We start from the raw sequence: 24,337 nt of genomic DNA, 5'->3' as shown, positions 1-24,337 counted from the left end.
CCTGAGATCAAACCCCAGGACTGACCAAAACATTCCCCCTCCAAAAACAAACATTTCATTTGCTGGTATATATAGTTATAATCCCAGTGCTTGGGAGACTGAGAGAGAAGGATAGAGATATGGAGGCTAACCTGGTCTGCATAGCAAGAACTTGTCTCAAAAACAAACAGCTGGGAGTCTTAGCTTCTCAGGAGGTTGAGAGCTAAGGATCATATTTCCAAGCCATCTTGGGCAGACAAACCTGAGAGACACTTATTTCCAGTTAACCACTAAAAGCTGGAAATAGAGCCTATAGCTCAAGTGGTAGAGCACTAACCTTGAGCACAAAAGCTCAGGACAATGTCCAGGCTCTGAGTTCAAGCCCCAGAATCAACATGCATGTGTGCATGCACTCGAACACACAACACAAACCCCACCAATGTGTGTTAGTAGAAGTTGAAGAGATAGGGGTTTAGTTGGTTCGTGGTTGTACTTCATGTGTGTTTGGCAGCTTATGTGGGATTTTGAAGCACTAGGAGAGGTTCAAATATAAATTCTTGAACATCTGGTATCATTTTCCAGGGTTAGATTGAAGCTTGGAGCTGGGTTTGATAGGATCAAATGAAAGGGATGATTAAAATATTGTCCCTGTGGTATTTGCATAGCCACTTATACTGTAAACATGGATTTGGCTGGTGGTGGGCTCCATATTTGAGAATGAAATATTTTTGGTTTTGAATATTTTGTGTGTGTATATGTGCCAATCCTGGGACTTGAACTCAGGGGTTCCGTGCTGTCCTTGAGCTCCTGTGCTCCAGGCTAGTACTTGAGCCACCCAGTTCTACTTCTGTTTTTTTGTGTTTAATTGGAGATAAGAGTCTGGCTTTGAATGGTGATCCTCAGATTTCAGTCTTCTGAGTAGCTAAGATTATATAGTTGTGAGTCACTAGCACCTTATAGTTTGGTTTAATGGATATTTAAATGATCTGGTAGTTTATTTATTTATTTATTTTTGCCGGTCATGGGGCCTAAACTCTGGGCCTGGGCACTGTCCCTCAGCTCTTCAGCTCAAGGCTTGGACTCTACCCCTTGAGTCATAACGCCACTTCCGGCTTTTTCTGCTTATGTGGTGCTGAGGAATCGAACCTAGGGCCTTATGCATACAAGGCAAGCACTCTACCACTGAGCTACCTTCCCAGCCCCGATCTGGTAGTTTAATGATACCCTCATTTTCCGGTATATATCACTAAGGGTGGTATTTTAACTCTTGACAAAGGACAAAATGTTCCCCTATGAGGTTATTTATTATTAAAATGTTAGAGCAATCTGTCAGAGTAGTTTATCTTCAGCTGCAGTCTTAATCTGAATAGATGTCAAATTAAAGATGTCAGATTAAGTAGTCTGAAAAGTTCCTTTAGAAGTTCACAATTTGGCTATGAAATCAACTCTTTTTAAACTAAGAGGTTTAAAGATCCCAAGCTAAGAAAATAGCTTTTGCTCTTAACTGACTAGAAGGGAAATTATTCGGGTAAGCACACTGGATACCTATAGTTGCTATCACAGGGACAGTTCCTGGGGTGTTCCCCGGACCAGCACTTCCTATAAGATGGAGTGAGAGTTGGGAAGAAAATTGCGATGGTGTCCTGACCACCCTCCACACTGAGGACCAGTAGTTGGCAGTTAATTTATGGGTGTCCCTGAAAATCCTCTCAACCTTATGTTTGAAAATTTTTTGTAAGACAGGGGTGAAGGAGAAAAGAAAACCAAGACTCATGGTTGTGCTGCTGTTTTGGGAGTTCAGCCACTTAGGATGTCTTGACTCATACATCACTCCAGACACTAACAGGGGACAGTCCAGTCTCTCCTATCCTGGTCGATTTTGTGCTTGGAATGTCTGTGAGGTATGTGAGCACTCAGCTGTGTGTTGGATGACAGCTGCTGCCCCCACTGTGTTTTCATTCTGTGTGATTAGGGATCATATGTGAAACCACATTGGCTAGGGGTTTTGCCCTATTCTCAGTACCCAGTGCGTAGGGCTGGGCTTTTCATTGGTGGACCAGTGGTTTTTAGAAAGAGGGGCTGGGAATGTGGCTTAGTGGTAGAGTACTTGCCTACCATGCAGGAAGCCCTGCAGAAAAAGCAGGAAATGGCACTGTGGCTCAAATGGTAGATTGCAAGCCTTGAGCAGAAGCAGCTCAGGGACAGTGCCCAGGCCCTGAGTTCAAGCCCCAGGACTAGCATACATACACACAAAAAGATAGCTTCTTGGTAACCTCTATTATGTTTTTCTTTTTTGGAGGGGGGGTGATTTTGAATTTTTTTTTTTTTTTGTCAGTTGTGGGGCTTGAACTCTGGGCCTGGGCACTATCCCTGAGCTCTTTAGCTCAAGGCAAGTACTCTACCACTTGAGCCACAGTGCCACTTCTGGTTTTTTGGTGGTTTATTGGAGATAAAAGTGTCACAGACTTTCTTCCCAGGCTTGCTTTGAGCAGTGATCCTCAGATCTCAGCTAGGATTACAGGCAAGAGCCACCAGCACCAGCTTTTGTTTATTTTTTATTTTTATTTTTTATTTTTGAGAGAGAGACTCTTTCTGTGTGTCCAGGCTGGCTTTGTACTTGTGATCCTCCTACCTCAGCCTCCTAAATGCTGGGATTGCAGGCATGTACTACCATGCCTGGCTTCTATTCTCCTTTCTGTCTCTGGATTTGTCTACTCTAGTAAGTTGAATTTACGACAATATTTGTCATTTTGTGGGTGGCTTTGCTTACAGTCCATCCATATTGTGCCCTATAACAGGCATCCTATTATGGCTAAGTAATAGGCCATAGTCATATGACACCCCCCCCCCGCCCCCCCCCCCCCCTGTCCTAGGGTTTGAACTCAGGCCCTGGGCACTGTCCTTGAGCTTCTTTTACTGAAGGCTAGCATCTATCACTTGAGCCACAGTGCCACTTCTGGCCTTTTCTGTTTATGTGGTACTGAGGAATTGAACTCAGGGCTTCATGAATGGTAAGCAAGCACTGTATCACTAAGCCCAGTCATATGACTTTTGATAATAGTCCTCTGACAACTTCTCTTGGGCACCTTTCATGTGGCCTTGCCTGTTAACTTCAGAGAAAGAACACTCTGTTGATGGGGCCTTCTTCCTAGTACTCTGCTCTGCAGCCCATTTGCAGGTCTCCAGGGAGGCAGGCTTCACCCCTATTGTGAACCTGAGGCCCTCATATCTCTGACTTCCAGACAGCCAAAAGGGTGGACAGACAGAAAGTTCCTGCCCTCATTATGTTCATCGTTGAGGTCATTCATGAGGAGACATGTGCTCATTCTTAGACACAGTGGTCATGCTGTAGAGGGACAGGTGACAGTATATTCTCTTAGCTTAGGTGGTTAGAAGGCCTTGCAGTGGGGTTTGGAGCTGAGAAATGACTAGGAATGAGCCAGGTAGATGGTAGGATTGTTCCTGGCAGAGAACAGTCCTGCCCCCTTCCAGAAGGAAAGAAGGACTTGGTTAGTGCCTTTTAACTTGTTCAGCCAAGACCTGGTGAGTGGCCACAGTCACTTCTGTGGCTCTTGAAGTGGCTCTTGTGCAGCCTGGCCCCTAGCTGAGGCACGTGTTTTCCTTCTCTGTGCTTTTCTCTCAAGCCTGCGTGAGGGTAGCGTTACTCAATACACTGTTTTTGAGTACAGATTTAAAGGTGGTCACTTAGTGGGCGTATGACATATCTGTTTGTATATTTACCATAGCACCTTTCTCACTAAGTCTGTGTAAATTTTGCACTAGTAGTATCTCCTCCCTGATTGTTGTTGTTTGCCTAACTCATTAATTCATGTTACCTGAATCCTTAATTGATATGTTAGCTGTGCATCACTGTGTCAAAATGAGCATGAACCCGGGTGCCGGTGGCTCACGCCTGTAATCCTAGCTATTCAGGAGGCTGTAATCTGAGGATTGCAGTTCAAAGCCAGCCCAGGCTTAATCACCAGAAAACTGGAAGTGGTGCTGTGGCTCACGTGGTAGATCTCTTGCCTTGAGCTGAAAAGCTCAGGGACAGCGCCCAGGCCCAGAGTTCAAGCCCCACAACTGACCAAAGAGAAAAAGCATAATCAACTTGAAGAAAGATTTGTGGATTTGTGGTATCAGAGTTTGGCTCTGAGTGAGCCACAGACATGCATACAACACTCTGTAAAGGTAGTTTGTGTTGTACAATAAGATAATGGCACATGCATTTATTTATAAGGAAGAGATGCCTCTTTGTTGTCACGCGTAGTCACCTGTATTCATTAAGGGTGGGAAGAATTTGTTTGGCTCATGGTTTCGGATTGTTCAGTTCATGGTGGCTTGCTGCTATGTGCTTAGGCAGAACAGCGTGCTATAGGAGTGTGTGGAGGAAGTTCTGAATCTCATGGCAGACAGAGTTACAGGACTGGGGACAAGGTATACAAAGACATGACCTACTTCAGCTAGGTTCCACCTCCTAAACTTTCTACCTCTTCTCCAAATAGTGCCATCAGCTGAGCCTGTGGAGTAATTTTTGGATTCAAACCACAGGCTCTGCCATAATTGTATGAAAAATATCTGATATGGAAAAGCAAGGTCTTGGGCAGGCTTTACACTTCAGTCCCTTGCCCCTCAACAGTGGCATCATGTGTAATAGGTAGGCCCAGGTGGAGTGGCTCCAATGTCAATGATAGGCTATGGGAGATTCCTATTGGGGGATTGTTCTCAGTGCTCAGTGACAGTGAATATATAGGTGAGCAAACATAATGCATAAAATAAGTTTTAAAGTAAGTATATAATGCATAATTCTACACATTTAGAGTCCAAACTGATGTTAGACATTGTGAAGGAGTTCCTATGAAGCCTAGTCTGAAGGGCTTCTGGGCCCTGGTCATGATTCTCCTCTTGATACCGATGCTGATCAACAGTGTGTGAGCTCATGGGCAGTGGTTAGCTGCATGATTTGTGTGCTTTAAAACACATGTGTGAGCTGGGTGCCAGTGGCTCACACCTGTAATCCTAGCAACTCAGGAGGCTGAGATCTGAGGATCACAGTTTGAAGCCAGCCTGGGAAGGAAAAGTCCATGAAATTCTTACCTACAATTAACCACTAAAAAAAGCCAAAAGTGGAGCTGTGGATCAAGTAGTAAAGTTCCACTTTTAAGCAGAAAAAGCTAAGGGAGAATGTGAGACCCTGAGTTCAAGCCCCAGTTCCAGCATAAGATAACAAAAACCATGTATGTGAAAAAAGACTGTTCCCACTCTAAAGTAAGCTTGCCTCTTTCAGAGTCAATTCCAGGGAGAGAGCTTCAGAGCCTCATTAACTCAGCAGAGCATCCTTCAGCTACTTTTGTCTCTCCCTCTGTGGAGAAGGTGGCTTCTGGTCTTGGCTTCCATTCAGACTTTCTTATGGCTTTTTTTCTAGTTCTTTTTCTTGAAACTTAGGGGAGTGAAAAGCATCTTGCCCTTCTCTGTAGACTGAGGGTGTCACTGGTTGGTAAAGCAAGACACACACTTTGACTCTCCTGAGAAATGTCCACATAAAGAAGTTTGGGCCATGCAGTCCCTTAATGGATTGGTGAGTGAATTCAGTGTATGGTGAGACTTTGGGGAAAGGTCTCATTCCATCTAGGCTTTTAAGCACAGCCTTTATGCTTAATGCTAAGGTCATGGAGCCTCACTCCTGATCTGTGGTCCATTAGCAGGGCTGACCTTCCACTCTCCAGGGGCCTCTAAGCTCACCCCTCTGGAGGGTAGTGCTGCCCACATCCTCTTCAGACTGACCATGAAGGCCTATGCAGCATCTCTAAATACTTGAAGGTTTTCTCTGTCCTGAGCTCCTCCTGGAAAGCCCCATCCCCATCCCACCTAGAAGAGCTGAGGAAGGCAGCGCCTACACACTTCATCTTTTTGTTTTTTCTGTGCCTGTCTTTCCTCCAGCTCCAGTTCCATTCTTCCTAGGCTCACATTTGCTTATCTCTACTTTAAATCCTTTTCCCCTTCCTTCTCCCCTCCTTTGATATGGCCTTGTCCCTCTTTCCTTACAGCTGTTTATTACCCATCTCACCCTCACCTCTCACTAAGCTTGGCATAAGATGCAGTTTTGCTTATTCCTCCCATCTGTGACTGTTTGCACTGGCATCGTGGTGTACACCCTTGGGAGGATGAGGCAGGAGGCTGGTGAGTTCAAGGCCAGCCTGGACTGCATGTGAGACCTTGCCTTGTCTAAAAACACACACACACACACACACACACAACAAAACTGAAATTGGTTTGCAAAGTAGTCACGGTAGATGCTGGGCAGACCATGGATGGAGAAGTTGGAATGAGCACATTTTTACCATGAGGACACCTTCCTGCTGTCAGACCCTTCCCTTACATTGCTTGTTGTGAAGGTAGTATGACATATGTCTTCCCTAGTTTAGTTTTCAAAGAAAGAGAAGTAAACAAGAGAGTATAAAACAAATGGTTGGTTATAAATTCCTACCAGAAAAGAAATAATCTTCTCATAAATTCCTAGACATCCAACTCACTCCTTAGAGTCTCCCTCCATCCTCAGCAGGCTCTTAGGAATCTCCATTTTTGTTGAAATGTGAATTTATGGTTTTGGCAAACCAGTTCTTTCAAAACAGATGCTCAAACCAGGAAGTCATTGCAAATGATGGTTGCAGTGTGCCCTATTTTACATGCATTTAGGCAGAACTCTAGGCTTCTGAGCCAAGGCCAACAATGAGGCTCTGGGGAACCTTGGCTCTCCCAGGTCTCATAGTTCTCTATCAGTACAGCTTTATACAATTGTTTTTGCTTTTTGTTTCTTGTTTGTGACTCCGGGGCTTAAACTCAGGGCCTGGGCACCGTCCCTGAGCTGCTTTTACTCGAGGCTAGCACTCACCACTTGAGCCACAGTGCCACTTCTGGCCTTTTCTGTTTATGTGGTACTAAGGAATGGAACCTAAGACTTCATGCATTCTAGGCCAGCACTCTACCACTGAGCCACATTCCCAGCCCCTATATACAATTGTTTTAGTGACTAAAAATACTAGGAGTACATTAAAATAGAGGGTTCATGTAGGAAGTTTGATTCTGCCTTCTCAGTAACACTGAGAAAGTAGATGGTTGAACTGTGAAGAAAGGAATAAAAATTAAGTGCCATTTTATAAAATTTTCTGATGTAATACTATGTACTAGAGCATATAAGTTAATTATATAACACTCTGAACAGTGTCTGGCCTACAGTAAGTACTAGGTAAATGTTAGCTGCCATTCCACACCCCTCCCGTAAACATTCGGTGAAGTAGGATCTTAAAGGATGCTTTTGGGCATATTGGTTATCAGTTTTCTTTTTTCTTTTTTTTTTTTTTTTTCAAGGTTCAAAGCCAGCCTAGGCAGGAAAAGTCCATAGACTTTTTTTTTAATAGCCTTATTTTATTTATCTTATTTTTTAAAAGTTTTTTTTTAATTGTGAAAATAACGTACAGAGGGGTTAAAATTACATGAGCAAGGTAGTAAGTACCTTTCTTTCTTTCTTTCTTTCTTTCTTTCTTTCTTTCTTTCCTTCTTTCCTTCTTTCTTTCCTTCTTTCTTTCTTTCTTTATTTCTTATCGGTCGTGGGGCTTGAACTCTGGGCCTGAACGCTGTCTCTCAGCTCTTCAGCTCAAGGCGAGCGCTCTACCGCTTGAGCCACAGTGCCACTTCCGGTTTTCTAATAGTTTATTGGAGATAGGAGTCTCACAGACTTTCCTGCCTGGGCTGGCTTTGAACTGTGATCCTCAGATCTCAGCCTCCTGAGTAGCTAGGATTATAGGTGTGAGCCACTGGCACCCAGCTATGAGTACATTTCTTATCAAGCATTGTTACCTCCTCCTTTGTTTCCCCTTACCATCCCTGCCCTCCCATTCCTCCCTCCGCAACCCTGCCAAAGTTGTAAAGTTTGTTTTTCAGCATAACATCTTGTACCTCTCATTGTTGCAATGGGTCCACCTGTATCCCTATTTAAACTATTTGTTTTTTCCCTTCCCCTCCACAAATTATACCGACATCAAATACAGTGAAAACAGGGGTTATACCATGGGGAGGGACATAACAAAGCAACAAAGAAATCATTTTATAAATATTTTAGAAACAATAGCAAGAAAGAAAAACCATTTGAGTCCTTATCTTGGGGTTCGTTTTCCCTAACATCAACTTATCTGACCGTTTCTGCTTGTCTCAGACATATACTAGATATTACAAATAAGGGAAACCATGGGACCTATGTTTCTTTGGGCCTGGCTTACTTCACTTAATGTAATTTTTTCCAAGTCTTTCCATTACCTAACAAATGGGACAATGTCATTCTTTCTGATGGAGGCATAGAATTCCATTGTGTATATATACCACATTTTCTTTCCATTCATCTACTGAGGGGCATCCATGAGACTCTTATCTCCAGTTAACCACCATAAAACCAGAAGTGGTACTGTGTCTCAAGTGGTAGAGCTCTTGCCTTGAGCTTAAGAGCTGAGGGACAGCGCCCACACCCAGAACTCAAGCCCCACAACTGACCCCCCCCCCCAAAAGAAAAACCCAGCCAAACAAAAACACAAGCCCCTATGAGAAAAATAACCAAAACAAGAAGGGAGTAGGGATTAAGGTATGGCTGAAGTGGTACAGTGGAGGCCTTGAGTTCAACTCCATTACTGCCCAAAATAATATAATACATAATGATTATCTTTCCAAGTCTGCTCATTGAATTATTTGGAATAAGAGGAGGGTATGAGGTTGAGGGAAAAAGGAGGAAGGGTCTGACCACTAGGTTTCAGTGCAATATCAGCTATGATACCTGGGCATGCTGCCTTCCTTCATATACATCCTGACAGAGACCCATTCTAAACTGGAAAATACTGTAAGTGGGAAATGCATCCTATCTACATCACCTATTGAGCAGCCCAGCTCAGCAGTACAGTGTATAGTATGGAATGCTGTGGTTTCTCCTGTGAGCTTCAGGGCTGACTGGGAACTGAGGTCCACTGCCAGGCCTCAGGAGAAGATTAGACTATGTATTGGTAAAGGCCAAGGAAACGTGCAAGTTCAGCATCCCCAGGTATAGTTTTTACTGGATGCTTGGTGTTTTTGAATTACTACAGTTAAGGAAAATGGCAACTCAAATCATGCTAAGTAGGGAACTTCTGTATGGCAGATCCTGCTGGTTTATCATCATTCTCCTTGGTGTTCAGCACACCTGCTCCTGTGAGGGAAGTCAAGGAACTTGTCCTGGGTCACCTGGTCAACAAGTTAACCATAGTCCAGAGCCAGCTACCTAGGGCAGTGTGGATTGGGCTGCAACCCTGAGTAGATGACAATTTAGGCCTGTAATCAGTGTGATTCTCTATGGAAAAGTACCCCAGGCATGTAGCCATACAGTGGGGACATGTTCCTGATGTAGTCCTCTATACCACTAGCTTGTGAAGTGTCTGGTCAACGTGCCTTTACAAGTCGTCTCCTCCTCCTCCACCTCTTCCTCCTCCCCCGTGTGTGTGTGTGTGTGTGTGTGTGTGTGTGTGTGTGTGTGTGTGTGTGTGTGTGTGTGTGTGTGTGTGTATGTGTGTGTGTGTGTGTGTGTGTGTGTGTGTGTGTGTGTGTGTGTGTCTTAGGGCTTGAACTCAGGGCTTGTGTCTGTGAACTTTCCTACCAGTCTCCTGTATAGGAATTAACGTCTACAAGAAAGATAGATTTGGGCTGGGAAGGTGGCTCAGTGGTAGAGCACTTGCCTTGCATGCATGAGGCCCTGGGTTCGATTCCCCAGCACCACATAAGCAAAAAGAAAAAAGCCAGAAGTGGTGCTGTGGCTCAAGTGGTAGAGTGCTAGCCTTGAGTTGAAGAGCTGAGGGACAGCATCCAGGCCCAGAGTTCAGACTCCACGACCTGACCACCCCCTCACCACCAAAAAAAAAAAGAAAAGAAAAAAAAAAGATAGATTTTTGTTGTTGTTGCTGCTGCCGCTGCTCAGGCCAAAATGCTGAGTGATCACATTGTAAAAAATCAAGGAAGTAGTTGCCTGTGGTTTCATAATGCACAGCATGCAAACTGCTTTAGATTACAGTAGAGGATATCTTTAGGTGACAAATTTTGTGCTGTTTTTCAGGAAAATTGGGAGGGCTTTATTAGGAAAATTTCCAAAGATGTGAAAGGATCATAGCCTCAGGTGGGTAGCAGAATCACAGTGGAAACCAAGAATTAATGTTATTATTAAGGACAAGCCAGAAATCCACTGAGATCATTTCACTCTAGGCCCGACACTGGTGGCTCATGCCTGTAATCGTACCTACTCAGGAAGCTGATATCTGAGGATTGCAGTTCAAAGCCAGCCTGGGCAGGAAAGTCTGTGAGATTTATGTCCAATTAATCCCAGAAAACTAGAAAATGGAGCTGTGGCTCAAACTGGTAGAACACTAACCTTCAGCAGAAAAGCTCAGGGATAGCACCCAGGCCCTGAGTTCAAGCCCTATGACCAATCAAAAAGAAAAATTCATAAATAAATACTCAAGCTGTGAGCTTCAAAATGAAATTACATCATAATGAACTATTTTAAAGGACGTGTCAATTGTTGGGACTTACTGGTCTTGTCCTGGGTAGGATATTTGTGGAGATACACTTGCTGCACTTGCTGCTTGATGGTCTGTTTACAGGAAACATCTTGGGATAGCCCCAGATGTCCTGTACTCTGGTGTTGCTAAACTGTTTTTGTTTTTCTTGCTTTTCTTTCCAAGTAGAGTATTCCCAAGATCACCGACCATTTCTAAAATGCATTAACATTATATGGAAACCACAAATAAATATTTTTCTCTTTTTTCTCCTTTCCCTAGAAAGTGGTGGTCTATAAGATGAAGACTCTGGAAAATTGTAGGTTCTCTACAGGAACTACAAAAATTGAAGGAAAGAAAAATTTCAAAAGGAAATTGTTTTGAATGTATGTTTACAACTAGTTGACTATTGAAAGTTTTTTTTTTTTTTTTTTTTTTTAATAATAAACCCTTTGAGAAGATTGTATTTATGGTAAAAGGAAGTGGGACTAACAATGAGGCCAAAGACTTTTCCTGCCACAACTTATTCTGGAAATAGCCGGCAGCGACTACAAGAGATCCGAGAGGGGTTAAAGCAGCCCCCCAAGCCTTCAACCCAGGGACTGCCCGTGGGACCAAACAGTGATGCCTCTCTGGATGCCAAAGTCCTGGGGAGCAAAGATGCAGCCAGGCAGCAGCAGATGAGAGCTACCCCGAAGTTTGGACCTTACCAGAAAGCCCTCAGGGAAATCAGATATTCCCTACTGCCTTTCGCCAATGAATCTGGCACTTCCACAGCTGCAGAGGTAAACCGGCAAATGCTTCAGGAGCTGGTGAATGCAGGATGTGATCAGGTGCGTATAGACCTTCTCCAGCTTCCCATGGGGGTGGGTGCAATGAGTATCCCCCATGGGGACCACACTGGGATGGACAGAATCCTCTGGCAGCTACTCAAGGCTTTGATAATACTCACAGAAAAGTGTGGGGACCACACTGGGATGGACAGAATCCTCTGGCAGCTACTCAAGGCTTTGATAATACTCACAGAAAAGTATAAAGACATGAAAACCAGCAGTCTTTTCTTTGCATTACTAAACTGTTGTCTACCATGCCTCCCAGAGTCTATAGCTGCTTTTCCTTTTTAAGGCAGGATCCACAATGTTCTAAACGCTCCTGAAATTGTAACATGCACACTTGTTGTGTTTGTGTGTGTGTGTGTGTGTGTGTGTGTGTGTGTATCTTACTGGGATAGACCTCAGAGCTTTGTACCTATTAAGTGCTGTACCATGGGGCTCAATCCACAGCTCATTTCTGTTCTGATGGAGCAGGGCTTTTCTACTTTAGCTTGAACTCTGGGCCTGGGCACTGTTCCTGAGCTTCTTTTGCTTAAGGCTAGCACTCTGTGACTTGTGCCACAGCACCACTTCCAGCTTTCTGTTTATGTGGTACTGAGGAATCAAACCCAAGGCTGCATGCATGCTCGCTAGGCAAGTACTCTACCACTAAGCCACATTCCCAGCCCATCTTTGGAGGTTTATTTAGGGTAATTCTGAGCTGCCCTAGGGAGGGGGCTAGCTTCTCTTCCTTTGTTTTTATACTCCCCTTAAGAGTGTTGGTTAACCTTTAGGAACTATTTTCTGATTTCCTTTTCTCCTATTTTAAGAAGTTAATATTCTGTTATATAGGAGTTGTAACTATCTTCAGAAAATAAAGGAAAAAAGAATCCAAAAGACTGGAGAAACCAAGGCTGGTAAAATGGTCCAGATTTGTTAGTGGCAAACTGTGCCTTCTCAGTCACTCAGGAATAAAGAATGCTAGTGGAGGGCTGGGAAGGTGGCTTAGTGGTAGAGCGCTTGCCTAACAAGCATGAAACCCTGGGTTTGATTCTTAGTACCACAGCAACAGAAAAAGTCGGAAATGACACTGTGGCTCAAGTGGTAGAGTGCTAGCCTTGAGCACAGAGAGGCTCAGGGACAGTCCTCAGGCCCTGAGTTCAAGTCCCAGGACTGGCAAAAAAAAAAAAAAAAAAGGTAGCCTGGTGCCGGTGGCTCACGCCTGTAATCCTAGCTACTCAGGAGGCTGAGATCTGAGGATTGTAGTTTAAAGACAGTCCGGGCAGGAAAGTCCGTGAAACTCTTATCTCCAATAAACGACCAGAAAACTGGAAGTGGCGCTGTAGCTCAAGTGGTAGAGCACTAGCCTTGAGCTGAAGAGCTGAGGGACAGTGTTCAGGCCCGGAGTTTAAGCCCCATAACCGACAAAAAAAAAAAAAAAAAGTGTTACACATAAATAGACAACTCCCAGCTGGGCTCTTAGCAGTGCATAACCCTGAATAAAATCATGTCGAAGGGCTGGGAAGGTGGCTCAGTGGTAGAGTGCTTGCCTTGTATGCATGAGGCCCTGGGTCCATTCCTCAGCACCACATAAGCAAAAAGAAAAAAGCCGGAAGTGGTGCTGTGGCTCAAGTGGTAGAGCGCTAGCCTTGAGCTGAAGAGCTGAGGGACAGTGCCCAGGCCCAGAGTTCAGGCCCCACGACCAGACCTCCCCTCCCCCCCCCAAAAAAAAAAAATCATGTTGAAGGCCAGGACCTTGTATAAAACATGGCTAGCCAAATGTAACTAGCAAAAATGTCATTGTGTCATGGAAACCAGGGTTTTATTTCCATCTGTCATGTTAAGGATCAACTGTGTGAAGTGGGAATAAGTGTTTTATTTTTCTGCCTTGGAAAATTAGAGTTCTTGCCTAAAGCACACTGGGATGGCTTGAACACTTGTAATTTCTTTTTCTTTTTTAAAAATTGTTATTATAAAGGTGAGGTACCAGGGGGGTTATAGTTACATAAGTCAGGTAAAGAGTACATTTCTTGGGGCTAGGAAGGTGGCTCAGAGGTAGAGTGCTTGCCTTGCGTGCATGAGGCCCTGGGTTTGATTCCTCAGCACCACATAAGCAAAAAGAAAAAAGCCGGAAGTGGTGCTGTGGCTCAAGTGGTAGAGTGCTAGCCTTGAGCTGAAGAACTGAGGGACAGCGCCCAGGTCCAGGCCCAGAGTTCAGGCCCCACGACCGGACCCCAAAAAAAAAAAGTACATTTCTTTTTGGACAATGTCACCCCTTCTCTCGCTCCCAGTTTTTTCCTTAGCATTTATAATTTCTAATAATTATTGTCATTTCTGTCTTTAGTACAAGGCAAACAATGGTCTTCTTTTATTCCCAAAGGCAATCTCTGTCCTCTTACTGTAGTTTATTACCATAGAACTTAACTGGAGAATTGTTACTTTGAGATAATACATTGTTAAAGCAGATCTGGCTATATTGTAGGGGCTTCCTTGATACTTGGGGATCTGTGTCCCCAAGTCTAGCAAGCATACTTGCATCTGGCCACTTAGATGAAGCTGAGGATCATGAGTAATGTGTGGAATGTTTTAGGACAGTAGTGGCCCAGCCTTACTCATGAACCAATGAAGTTAAATATGCCTCCAGTTGTTGTGCCCTGACAGACAGTACTTGGTCGTTTTGAAAGTAGGGAAATTGCAGCCCAAAGAAGCCTGGGGTAAGATTGCAGAGGGGTTTTTCAGGTCAACAGGAAGGCTAAAATTTTTTGTAAATTAGTTGTACACAAAAGGGGGCTATCAGAGCCCAGGTGTCCTTTGCAAGATGTATTTCAGATTCAAGAGAAAGAAACAAATCAAGAAAATAATCTGAAGTACAGGTGGGATCTTATTAGAGTAAAATCCATTAGTCGTAATTATACTACAAGACATTACACTAAAGCTGGTGCTGTTCTCAATACAGTAAAATGCAAATGCTGGAGAATTAAGGCTCATGATATCATTGAAGTTCACATTAACATTTAATTTATGTTAATTGCTAGCAGAAAGGGCTCCATTTGCCACACTAAATGCTTCTGAAATACTTGTTTGGTATCTAGTATTTATAACTTAAAGCAGCTGTGCCTTGGTTTTACCCTCCAACTCAGACAAGGGTGAATTTGCTTTCAGATAATTCCAGTAGGAAACTTTTATCTGAACCCCACTAATGTAAGGGAAAGATTGATACAACCTCTGGTGCCCTGTAAGTCGGAGATTAACAGGTAAAGAGATCCCTGCAGTTGCATCTTTCCCCCTTTATCTCCTCTTGTAATAGATACAGTTTTAATTTATGTGTAATTTTTGTTTGTATTTGAGTTTTGCTTACAACTAACACTCTTCCTCTTAAGCCATACCGCTACTTCCCGCTTTTTGGTCATCAATGGGAGATAAAAGTCTCATGGACTTTCTTTCCTGGGTCTAGGATCCTTAGAGCTCAGCCTCCTGAGTAGCTAGGATTATAGGCCTAAGCATTGTATTATTCATCCTATGGTCATCAGAATGTCCATAAGCACCTTGCTTTCTACCTAGTAGTGTCACATTTTTTATTTATTTATAAATTATTGTTATTATTATTATTTGTCAGTTGTGGAGCTTGAACTCTGGGCCTGGGTGCTGTCCCTCAGCTCTTCAGCTAAGGCTAGTGCTTTACCACTTGAGCTACAGCGCCACTTCTTGTTTTCTTCTTCTTTTTTTTTTTTTTTTGGTCGGTTCTGGGGCTTGAACTCTGGGCCTGGGCGCTGTCCCTGCGCTCTTCAGCTCAAGGCTAGCGCTCTACTGCTTGAACCATAGCACCACTTCCAGTTTTCTGAGTGGTTAATTGGAGATAAGAGTCTCACGGAGTTTCCTGCCCGGGCTGGATTTGAACTGTGATCCTCAGATCTCAGCCTCCTGAATAGCTAGGATTACAGGCGCCTGGCTGTCCTTGACCTTCTTTTGCTCAAGGCTAGTGCTCTCCATTTTAGCCATAGCTCCACCTCCAGCTCTTTTGCTGGTTAATTGGAGATAAGAGTCGCATGGACTTTCCTGCCTGGGCGGGGTTTTTTTTTTTTTTTTGGTCAGTCATGGGGCTTGAACTCTGGGCCTGGGCACTGTCCCTCAGCTCTTTAGCTCAAGGCAAGTGATCTGCCACTTGAGCTACAGTGCCACTTCTGGTTTTCTGTGGTTAATTGAAGATAAGAGTCTCATGGACTTTTCCTGCCTGGGCTGGCTTTGAACTGCAGTCCTCAGATCTCAGCCTCCTGAGTAGCTAGGATTACAGGCATGATCCACTAGTGCCTGGCTAGGAAAATTTCTATAATCATAAGGAAACTACAAAGAAAATGCTGTTACAGATTGAAAGAATTAGAAAAAAAAAAGAGAAGTTTATTATGTGAGTGTCATGTTTTGTAGCCTTGGATGCTTGTAACTGGAGTGTAGCTTTTACTTTACAACCCTTATAACATTTCTTTTTCTTTTTCTTTTTTTTTTGGTCAGTCATGGGGCCTGAACTCTGGGCCTGGGCACTGTCCCTCAGCTCTTCAGCTCAAGGCTAGTGCTCTACCACTTGAGTCACAATATCACTTCTGGCCTTTTCTGCTTATAAGGTGCTGAGGAATTGAACCCAGAGCCTCATTCATATGCAAGGCAAGCACTTTACCACTGTGCCACCTTCCCAGTCCCCCTTATAACATTTCTTTCTGCTTTTTCTCTTTCTGCTTTCAAATGACGGTATTTCCTCTTCAAAAAGTGGTTTTTATACTTGATACGCAGTGAAATTACTATATAAAACAGCCCCTGTTTCACAGTCTTTGTGACATAGGGGTGCAGGAGTATTGCTGAGTGACAGATGGAACCCTTACATGAGGGTGCAGCAATACAGCTGGGTTAACAGGCAGAATCCCTTCATAGAGCACAATGGTCATTCTGACCCTTAATTGTGCTCCTGGCAGAAAGATGTGACTGAATGATCCAGTGCAGGGTTGTGACTGAGTGACAGGTGGAGAGGTTGTGTGGAGATGTAGGGGTGTTGCTAGATGACAGGAGGACCCTGAAAGGAGGGCATTGAGGTGTTGCATGTCCCAGGTTCACTGTGGTGTTGGGTGAGAGAGCTTTCACATTGGGTTATTGTATGGCTCTCTGCACTCAGAGAATAATGACTCTGGTATGAGAGAAAGGACTCGAGGGCAGGCCTATTGCTTCTGGACCCCTCCATCAGGTTGTGATCTCAAGAGAAAGAGTTATGGAGAAACGGCCAGATATGAGGACTAGGAGGTGTGGCTGTCTCCTTTGAGGAATAGCTTGTGGTTTTTTCCTCTGGGACAGCTGTAACTGACCTTGCTGGATCCTCCCTCTCTCTGTGAAGTGCCCAATCTATGGCTATGTCTCAGTGAGATTCCCTGGTCCTGAGTTTCTGTTTCTACTGTAACTTTACAACTTTAATCCAACTCCCTCCAACTTTTGTTGTATGTGCTTAGGTGATTTAAGTCTTTAATGGAATAAGGGAAAGGAGAATACAAGTAAAGTGATTTTATTATATACTCAGTCAACAGAAGGAACATCACCAGTGGTCAGAACATATCATCTTCTGAGGCCAGCTTCCTGAACACAACAGCCATGACATCAAACTCATCAGAGATGAGCTGAGTAATAACCAAAGGAAGTCAAGTTTTTTGTTTGTTTGTTTGTTTTTAATGCCAGTTCTAGGGCTTGAACTCAGTGCTATCCCTGAACTTTTGTGCTCAAGGCTAGCTCTACCACTTGAGCCACAGATCCACTTCTGGCTTGATAGTTAATTAGAGTAAGAATCAGGTTTGTCTATCTGGGATGGCTTTGAACAGAGATCCTTAGATCTCAGCCTCCTGAGTAGCTAGAATTATAGATATGAGCCACTGGTACCTGGCTAGTTTTCCACTCATCTTAATAAGTTAGTGGCATAGCACTGTAAAGGGGCAAGGCATGTTGAAGCCCCGATCTCACGTAGGAACAAGATGGATGTTTGTAGACACTGGAGTGCTAGGCACCATGCTCAGAACTTGTCACCTATAATAGCATAACCACCTAGCAATTTGAGATGGGTTCTTGGTGATGTCCCAGTGTGATAGAATGGAAGAGTCAAACAGGTGACTCAGACTCTGATCTGCCTCACCTGAGCACTCACAGGTTCACCTGCATGTAAGAATATTTCTTAGACATTCTTTTCCAGGAGTCCTGACTGAGTGACAGGTCTTGTAAGTTATTCCTGAGTGCAATCCCTTGAAGTCTGGCTTTGCCTTTCTTATCTATCTCTAGACAGCGGCTGACTTTTCATCTGCTTCTGTTTTTTTTTATCCTCTGACATCTCGCTCTCATTCTCTCTTGTACTTTGGAGCACAGATGTCTCCTGTCCTCTGATTTGGACAGACAGTCCTTTCAGGCTTCTGATGTCCCTTGTGTTTGAATTCAGCATACCTTGATTGTCCCATACCTGTGAGCTCTCTACTTTAGAAACCTTATGTTTAGAGAAACCTCCTTTCTCACTTCCTTGTTTTGGGGCTTTTACAAACGTTAGCTAGTTATTTGCTTCCAATAACTTTCCCATCTGGATCCTAGCATCAAAGCTCAGTTCACATTCTTCCTCCTTTTCTTCCTCTTCCTCTTCCTCCTCCTCGTCGTCTTCTTCTTCTTCCTCCTTCCTTCCTTCCTTCCTTCCTTCCTTCCTTCCTTCCTTCCTTCCTTCCTTCCTTCCTTCTTTCCTTCCTTCCTTCCTTCCTTCCTTCCTTCTCCTCCTCCTTCTCCTTCTTTCTTCTTCTTCCTTCTTCTTCCTCTTCTTCTCCTTCTCCTTCTCCTCCTTCCTCCTTCCTTCTTCCTTCCTCCTCCTCCTCCTCCTTCTTTTTCTTCCTTCTTCCTCTTCCTTCTTCCTTCTTCCTTCTCCCTTCTCCCTTCCTCCTCCTCCTCCTTCTCCTTCTTCCTCCTTCTTCCTTCTTCTTCTTCTTGTTCTCCTTCCTTCCTTCCTTCCTTTTTCCTCCTCCTCCTCCTTCTTCCTCCTCCTCCTCCTCTTCCTCCTTCTCCTTCTTCTTCTTCTCCTTCTTCTTCTCCTCCTCCACCTCCTTCTCCTCCTCCTCCACCTCCTTCTCCTCCTTCCTTCTTCTTCTTCTTCTCCTCCTCCTCCTCCTCCTCTTCCTCCTCCTCCTCCTTCCTTCTTCCTCCTCCTCCTCTTCTTCCTCCTCCTCTTCTTCCTCCTCCTCCTCCTCCTCTTCTTCTTCTTCTTCTTCCTTCTTCCTCCTCCTCATCTTCCTCCTTCTCTTCCTCCTTCCTTCCTTCCTTTCTTTCTTTCTTTCCTTCTTTTTCTTTCTGCCAAGCTGTTCCTGTGGCCAGATGCCTGCCTATTCACTGTTCCCAGTAGATGTGCAATTTAATTTTTAAAGAAATAGATGTGAGGGGCTGGGAAGGTGGTTCAGTGGTAGAGTGCTTGCCTTGCATGCATGAGGCCCTGGGTTCAGTTCCTCAGCACCACATAAGCAAAAAAAAAAGCCGGAAGTGGCGCTGTGGCTCAAGTGGTAGAGCGCTAGCCTTGAGCTGAAGAGCTGAGGGACAGCGCCCAGGCCCAGAGTTCAGGCCCCATGACCAGACCCCCCCCCCCCCAAAAAAAAAAAAGAAAGAAAGAAATAGATGTGATTCCATGTTCTGGTCTAGGCCACCCCTCTCCCCTCAGTTGTCAGTCTCAGCAGTAGACAAATGTGAATGGAATTTATTTAGTCTAGTTCTAACAATAGGCACCACCAGGAGAGATCTAGAGAAATGTTATGTTTACAAGTCCTACCTCAGGATGGTTTCATTGAAATAAAGGTATTTCGCTAATTTAAAAAAAAAAACATAAAAGGAACATAGATACCATGTACATTTCTTCTTTTTCCCTTCCTCTAGAAAAAGGAGCTTCTAGGGTGACTGAGTGCTCTTGCATTCAGTAAGAGGAGGAGGAAGAAAAAAAACAATTCTGGAATGTCAGTAATGTAACAGGAAATCAGATCACAATGGCCTTTGGGTGTAGCAGTTCCTTGCCTTTCCCCCTGTTTTTATTTTTATTTTTAATTTTAAAAAAGGCTTTAAAAAAAAAAAAGGACTGGGGCATGCTTAATTGGTAGAGTATCTGCTTAGCAGCCACAAAGCCTTGTGTTCAAATCCTAAAAAGAATAAAATAAAATAAACATAGGCCTATCATTTCTTTCACCAACTTCAAAAAAAAAAAGGCTTTCAAATAAAATTTGGTCCAATCCAAAGGTAAACTTAACTACATACTTTTTAAAAAGTAAGATTTTAAAATCTCTTCAATGCTGAGGGTGTGGCTCAGTGGGAGAATTCTTGCCTGGTATGTACAAGGGCTGGGGTTGAATCCCCAGCACCACCAAAAAGTATAAATAAATACTTAAAAATAAAATGACCTTGACAAGACACAGGCTGGTCATACCATGGTGTGTCATCACTGTAAGGTTTGAGGCACTCTGATCCTGACCAGGGAGTTCGCCTGGGTGTGTACCCCAATAAACTTCTTTTATTCACTTTTACCTCCTCTTGCATGTACTTTCCTTGCCTAAAAGCTTATAATAACTCTTTCTATAGTCTTGTCTTCAATTATTAAAATAAGGTGTGGCCTTTTGTGTGCCATAAAACCACAGCCCAAGCCTGTAATCTTAGCTACTCAGGAGGCTGAGATCTGAGGATTGTGGTTCAAAGACAGCCCAGTCAAGAGCATCTGTGAGACTCTTATCTCCGGTTAACCACCAGAAAACTGAAGTAGTGCTGTGGCTCAAGTAGTAGAGTGCTAGCCTTGAGTTGAAGAGCTCAGAGACAGTGCCCTGGCCCAGAGTTCAAGCTCCATAACAACAACAGCAAAAAAAGACAGCTCAGGGCTGGGAAGGTGGCTCAGTGGTAGAGTGCTTGCCTTGTATGCATGAGGCCCTGGGTTCCATTCCTCAGAACCACATAAGCAGAAAAAAAAAAGCCGGAAGTGGTGCTGTGGCTCAAGTTGTAGAGTGCTAGCCTTGAGCTGAAGAGCTGAGGGACAGCGTCCAGGCCCAGAGTTCAGGCCCCATAACTGGACCCCCCCCCCCCCCCCCAGAAAAAAAAAAAAGACAGCTCAAAAGACCATCCTTAATGTTTTGGATAGAGAATTGGCTAACTTTTTCTAATAAATCACATGTATATAATGCATTTTAAACAGTTATAGATATAACAGATACCCATTTTTCATAACAGAATGGGGTCATACTGCATATGGTTGCTTGTGACCAGCTCTCTCTTGTCACTTTGGATTAGGCTCCCTTGTGACTTTCCTCATCTGCTCTCCTGCCCAACCCATCCATTCTGTCCCACAGTCCCTCTCTACTTCCTCCGCTCCTCTTGGTCCAGGCCTTTGTCCCCTTTGGGACCCAGGTGTTCACTGGTCACCCTTCCTGCCCCTTCTTCCTGGTCAGCACAATACCTATCTTCAAGGAACAATCTTTTTACAAAGGAGATGTCAGATCTTTTCTCTTCTGGAAACTTCCTCCACTGCCTTTAGGATGGCTCTCTGAGGCTTAAAGCTTCAGGCCACCCTTGCCATCCTTTTCTGGTTCTGTGGACTATCTGTGCATTCGATTTCCTTGCCTTGCTGAAGGAGTATGCCCACTCTCCTTAAAGGCTGACCTCATGTCCGTGGTTCAGAAAATCCTTTTCTAATACGTCAGTCTAAATCAGATTCCTGGTCTTCATTTCCCTAGTATATATCAGAATGTGTTACCAGGTAGTGGTGCATTTTATTGAATAGTCCTATTAGCTAGCATTAATCTTGTTCTTGCCATCGCTTGCTAGGACTCAGAACTGTGCTTGTTTGCAGAAATATCCAAGTTACGAACATTTCACCAGAAACATTTCCATACTGCTTACTGTTGTTAGTGGGGTTTTTTGTTGTTGTAATGGTAGTAGTGGTAGTGTTTTTTGGGGCTGTTACTGAGGTTGAATTCAGGGCCAGGACCTTGTCCCATAGTTTTTTCTGCCCAAGGCTGGCACTCAAGGCTGGCGCTCAACTACTTGAGCCCTAGCTACACTTGTAGCATTTTGCTGGTGAATTGGAGATAAGACTGTCATGAACTTTGTTGCCTGAGTTAGCTTCAGACTGCAATCCTCCTAGTTTCTAGGATTGTAGGCACGAGCCACCAGCGCCCAGCATAAACATAAACTTTTTATTTTAATTTTAATTGTTTGGGTCAAGTCGGGGGGCCTCAACTCTGGGCCTGGGCACTGTCCCTTGAGCTCTTCAGCTCAAGGCTAGCGCTCTACCACTTGAGCCACAGCGCCACTTCCGGCTTTTTTCTTTTTGCTTATGTGGTGCTGAGGAATCGAACCCAGGGCCTCATGCATGCAAGGCAAATGTTCTACCACTGAGCCACCTTCCCAGCCCCAACATAAACATTTTTTGTTTTTTTATTTTTGCCAGTCAGTCCTGGGGCTTGAACTCAAGGCCTGGCTACTGTCCCTGAGTTTCTTTTGCTAAAGGCTAGCACTCTACCACTTCAGCCACTTCCAGCTTTTTCTGTTTATGTGGTACTGAGGAATTGAATCCAGGGCTTCATGCATGCTAGGCAAGCATTCTACCACTAAGCTACATTCCCAGTCCCTTAAAACATAATTTTTAATGTCAATTATTCCAGTAGATATTCCATACTTTATCATAAAGTGCTAGAAATGAGCATCTTTCCCCATAAGTCTGTATGGATATCATTGATTTCCTTAGAATACAATTTAGAATAAAATTATTAGGATAAATGAGCATTTTTACAGTATTTTTACAGCACTGCCAGCAATAAATATTATGGTTACTACTAAGCAAAACAACAAACAACTAATTGCCACTTGTTTGTAGCTTTCACTGTCTGAAGCTTTTAAGTTAAGGGCTCACTTGGAGCTGAGCATCAGTGCCTCACACCTGTAATCCTAGTTACTCATGAAGTTGAGATCTGAGAATCCTGGTTTGAGGCCAGCCAACACAGGTAAATCTGAGACTCTTATCCCCAGTAAGTCTCCTAGTATGAGGGCAAATAAAGATCTCACTAGGAATATATCTCCCTGAATAGCTTCTATGTGTGAGTGGTACAGGTCCTAGGTTGACAATGGAATCTGCTCTCCTGGAGGCTTTGAAGAGAGAGGGGACAGCAATCAGAATGTGAACCATCCATTTTTTCACTTCTCATTATAGCCAAGTGACAAGCACATACCTTTGTTCTCAGCTTCTTCTGTTGAGGTGAAGTTTCATGCACTTTCCTGCCTGGGCTGGCCTGAAACTCTGATTTGTCTGATCTCAGCATCCCATGTAGCTAGGATGATGAACCACTATGCTTAGCTGCTGGTTGTGAAGAGACCTCATGGACTTTCTTGCCTGGGCTGGCCTCCAACTGTAACCCTCTCCTTTTCAGCCTCTGAAGTAGCAAGGATTACAGACATGAAGTGAAGAGAAATGATGTTTTCTTTTCTTTTCCTTCTTCCCTCCCTCCCTCCCTCCCTCCCTCCCTCCTTCCCTCCCTCCCTCCCTCCCTCCCTCCCTCCTTCCCTCCCTCCCTCCCTCCCTTCCTTCCTTCTTTCCTTCCTTCCATTATTTCTTGCTTTCTTCCTTTCTTTTTCTCTTTTCTTTTCTTTCTTTTTCTTTCCTTTTCTGCCAGTCCTGGGACCTGAACTCTGGGCCTGGGCACTGTTCCTGAATTTCTTTAGCTCAAGACTAGCACTCTACCATTTGAGCCACAATGCCACTTCTGGCTTTTTTTTTTTTTTTTTCTGCTTATGTGGTGCTGAGGAATCGAACCCAGGGCCTCATGCATGCAAGGCAAGTGCTCTACCACTGAGCCACATTCCCAGCCGATGATTTTTTTTTAATAGTTATATTTTTGGGGGGGGAGGGGTCCGGTCGTGGGGCCTGAACTCTGGGCCTGGGTGCTGTCCCTCAGCTCTTCAGCTCAAGGCTAGTGCTCTACCACTTGAGCCACAGCGCCACTTCCGGCTTTTTTCTTTTTGCTTATGTGGTGCTGAGGAATTGAACCCAGGGCCTCAGGCATGCAAGGCAAGCGCTCTACCACTGAGCCACCTTTCCAGCCCAATAGTTATATTTTTTAAATTTACAGTTCTCTCTCTCCTCCCCTCCCCTCCTCCACTCCTCCCCGCCCCCCCCCCCCCCCCCCCCGTGTCTCTCTCTCTCTCTCTCTCTCTCTCTCCTGTGTATGTGTGTTGGTCCTGGAGCTTGAATTCAGGGCCTGGGCACTGTTCATAAGGGGTTTTGTTTTTTGTTTTGGCAGTCGTTGGGTTTGAACTCAGAGTGTGGGACTGTCTGTAGCTCTTTTGCTCAAGGCTAGTATTTTACCACTTTAAGCAACAGCATCACTTCAGGCTTTCTAGTGACTAATTGGAGATAAGAGTTTCATGGATTTTCCTGCCCAGGCTGGCTTTGAACCATGATCCTTAGACCTGAGCTTACTGAGTAGCTAGGATTACAGGTGTGAGCCACTGATGCCTGGCTCCAATTTGTAATATTTTATAATTTGTTAGTGGCCTGATTTGAATTTTGACAAGGGTTCCTTAAATAAAGTGTGGGACCCTTTTCCCATGGTACCATTCCTGAGCACTGCCTCAGCACCCCGCCTCAGTCTATTTCAGGAGCTCCTCACTACTCCAGGTATCGGAGACAGATGGACTCTATTAGGGAGCTTGCTGGCCATATCATTGGAGAGTTGAATGAGTTGGTAGTAGCAGATCCCCAAACAAAGACTTACTCTAACTACAAGTAGAATAAGGACAGTTGGAGGTTGGCAGGATGTGGCTAGAATGGTAGTCCTATGGTATTATTAAAGATATCATTTCTTGGGCTGGGAAGGTGGCTCAGTGGTAGAGTGCTTGCCTTGCATGCCTGAGGCCCTGGGTTCGATTCCTCAGCACCACATAAGCAAAAAGAAAAAAGCCGGAAGTGGCAATGTG

At 44.2% G+C, this 24,337-nt stretch overlaps 1 protein-coding gene across 1 annotated transcript in view; it reads left to right on the top strand.

Moving 5' to 3' along the window:
• The window catches only part of Lats2 (large tumor suppressor kinase 2), an 83,199-nt gene that overhangs the window by 6,847 nt on the left and 52,015 nt on the right, over positions 1 to 24,337 (top strand). The window contains exon 2 of the mRNA XM_042685585.1: positions 10,824 to 11,374. Coding sequence (XP_042541519.1) covers positions 11,036 to 11,374 — 339 coding nt within the window. The 5' untranslated portion in view covers positions 10,824 to 11,035. The remainder of the gene's footprint in view (positions 1 to 10,823; positions 11,375 to 24,337) is intronic.

This window comes from Dipodomys spectabilis, unplaced genomic scaffold, assembly GCF_019054845.1.
Source record: "Dipodomys spectabilis isolate Male_0828 unplaced genomic scaffold, ASM1905484v1 ptg000095l, whole genome shotgun sequence".
Classification (NCBI taxonomy): domain Eukaryota; kingdom Metazoa; phylum Chordata; class Mammalia; order Rodentia; family Heteromyidae; genus Dipodomys; species Dipodomys spectabilis.
Note: the sequence above shows the minus strand (reverse complement) of the source record. Positions and strands in the feature narration are given on the sequence as shown.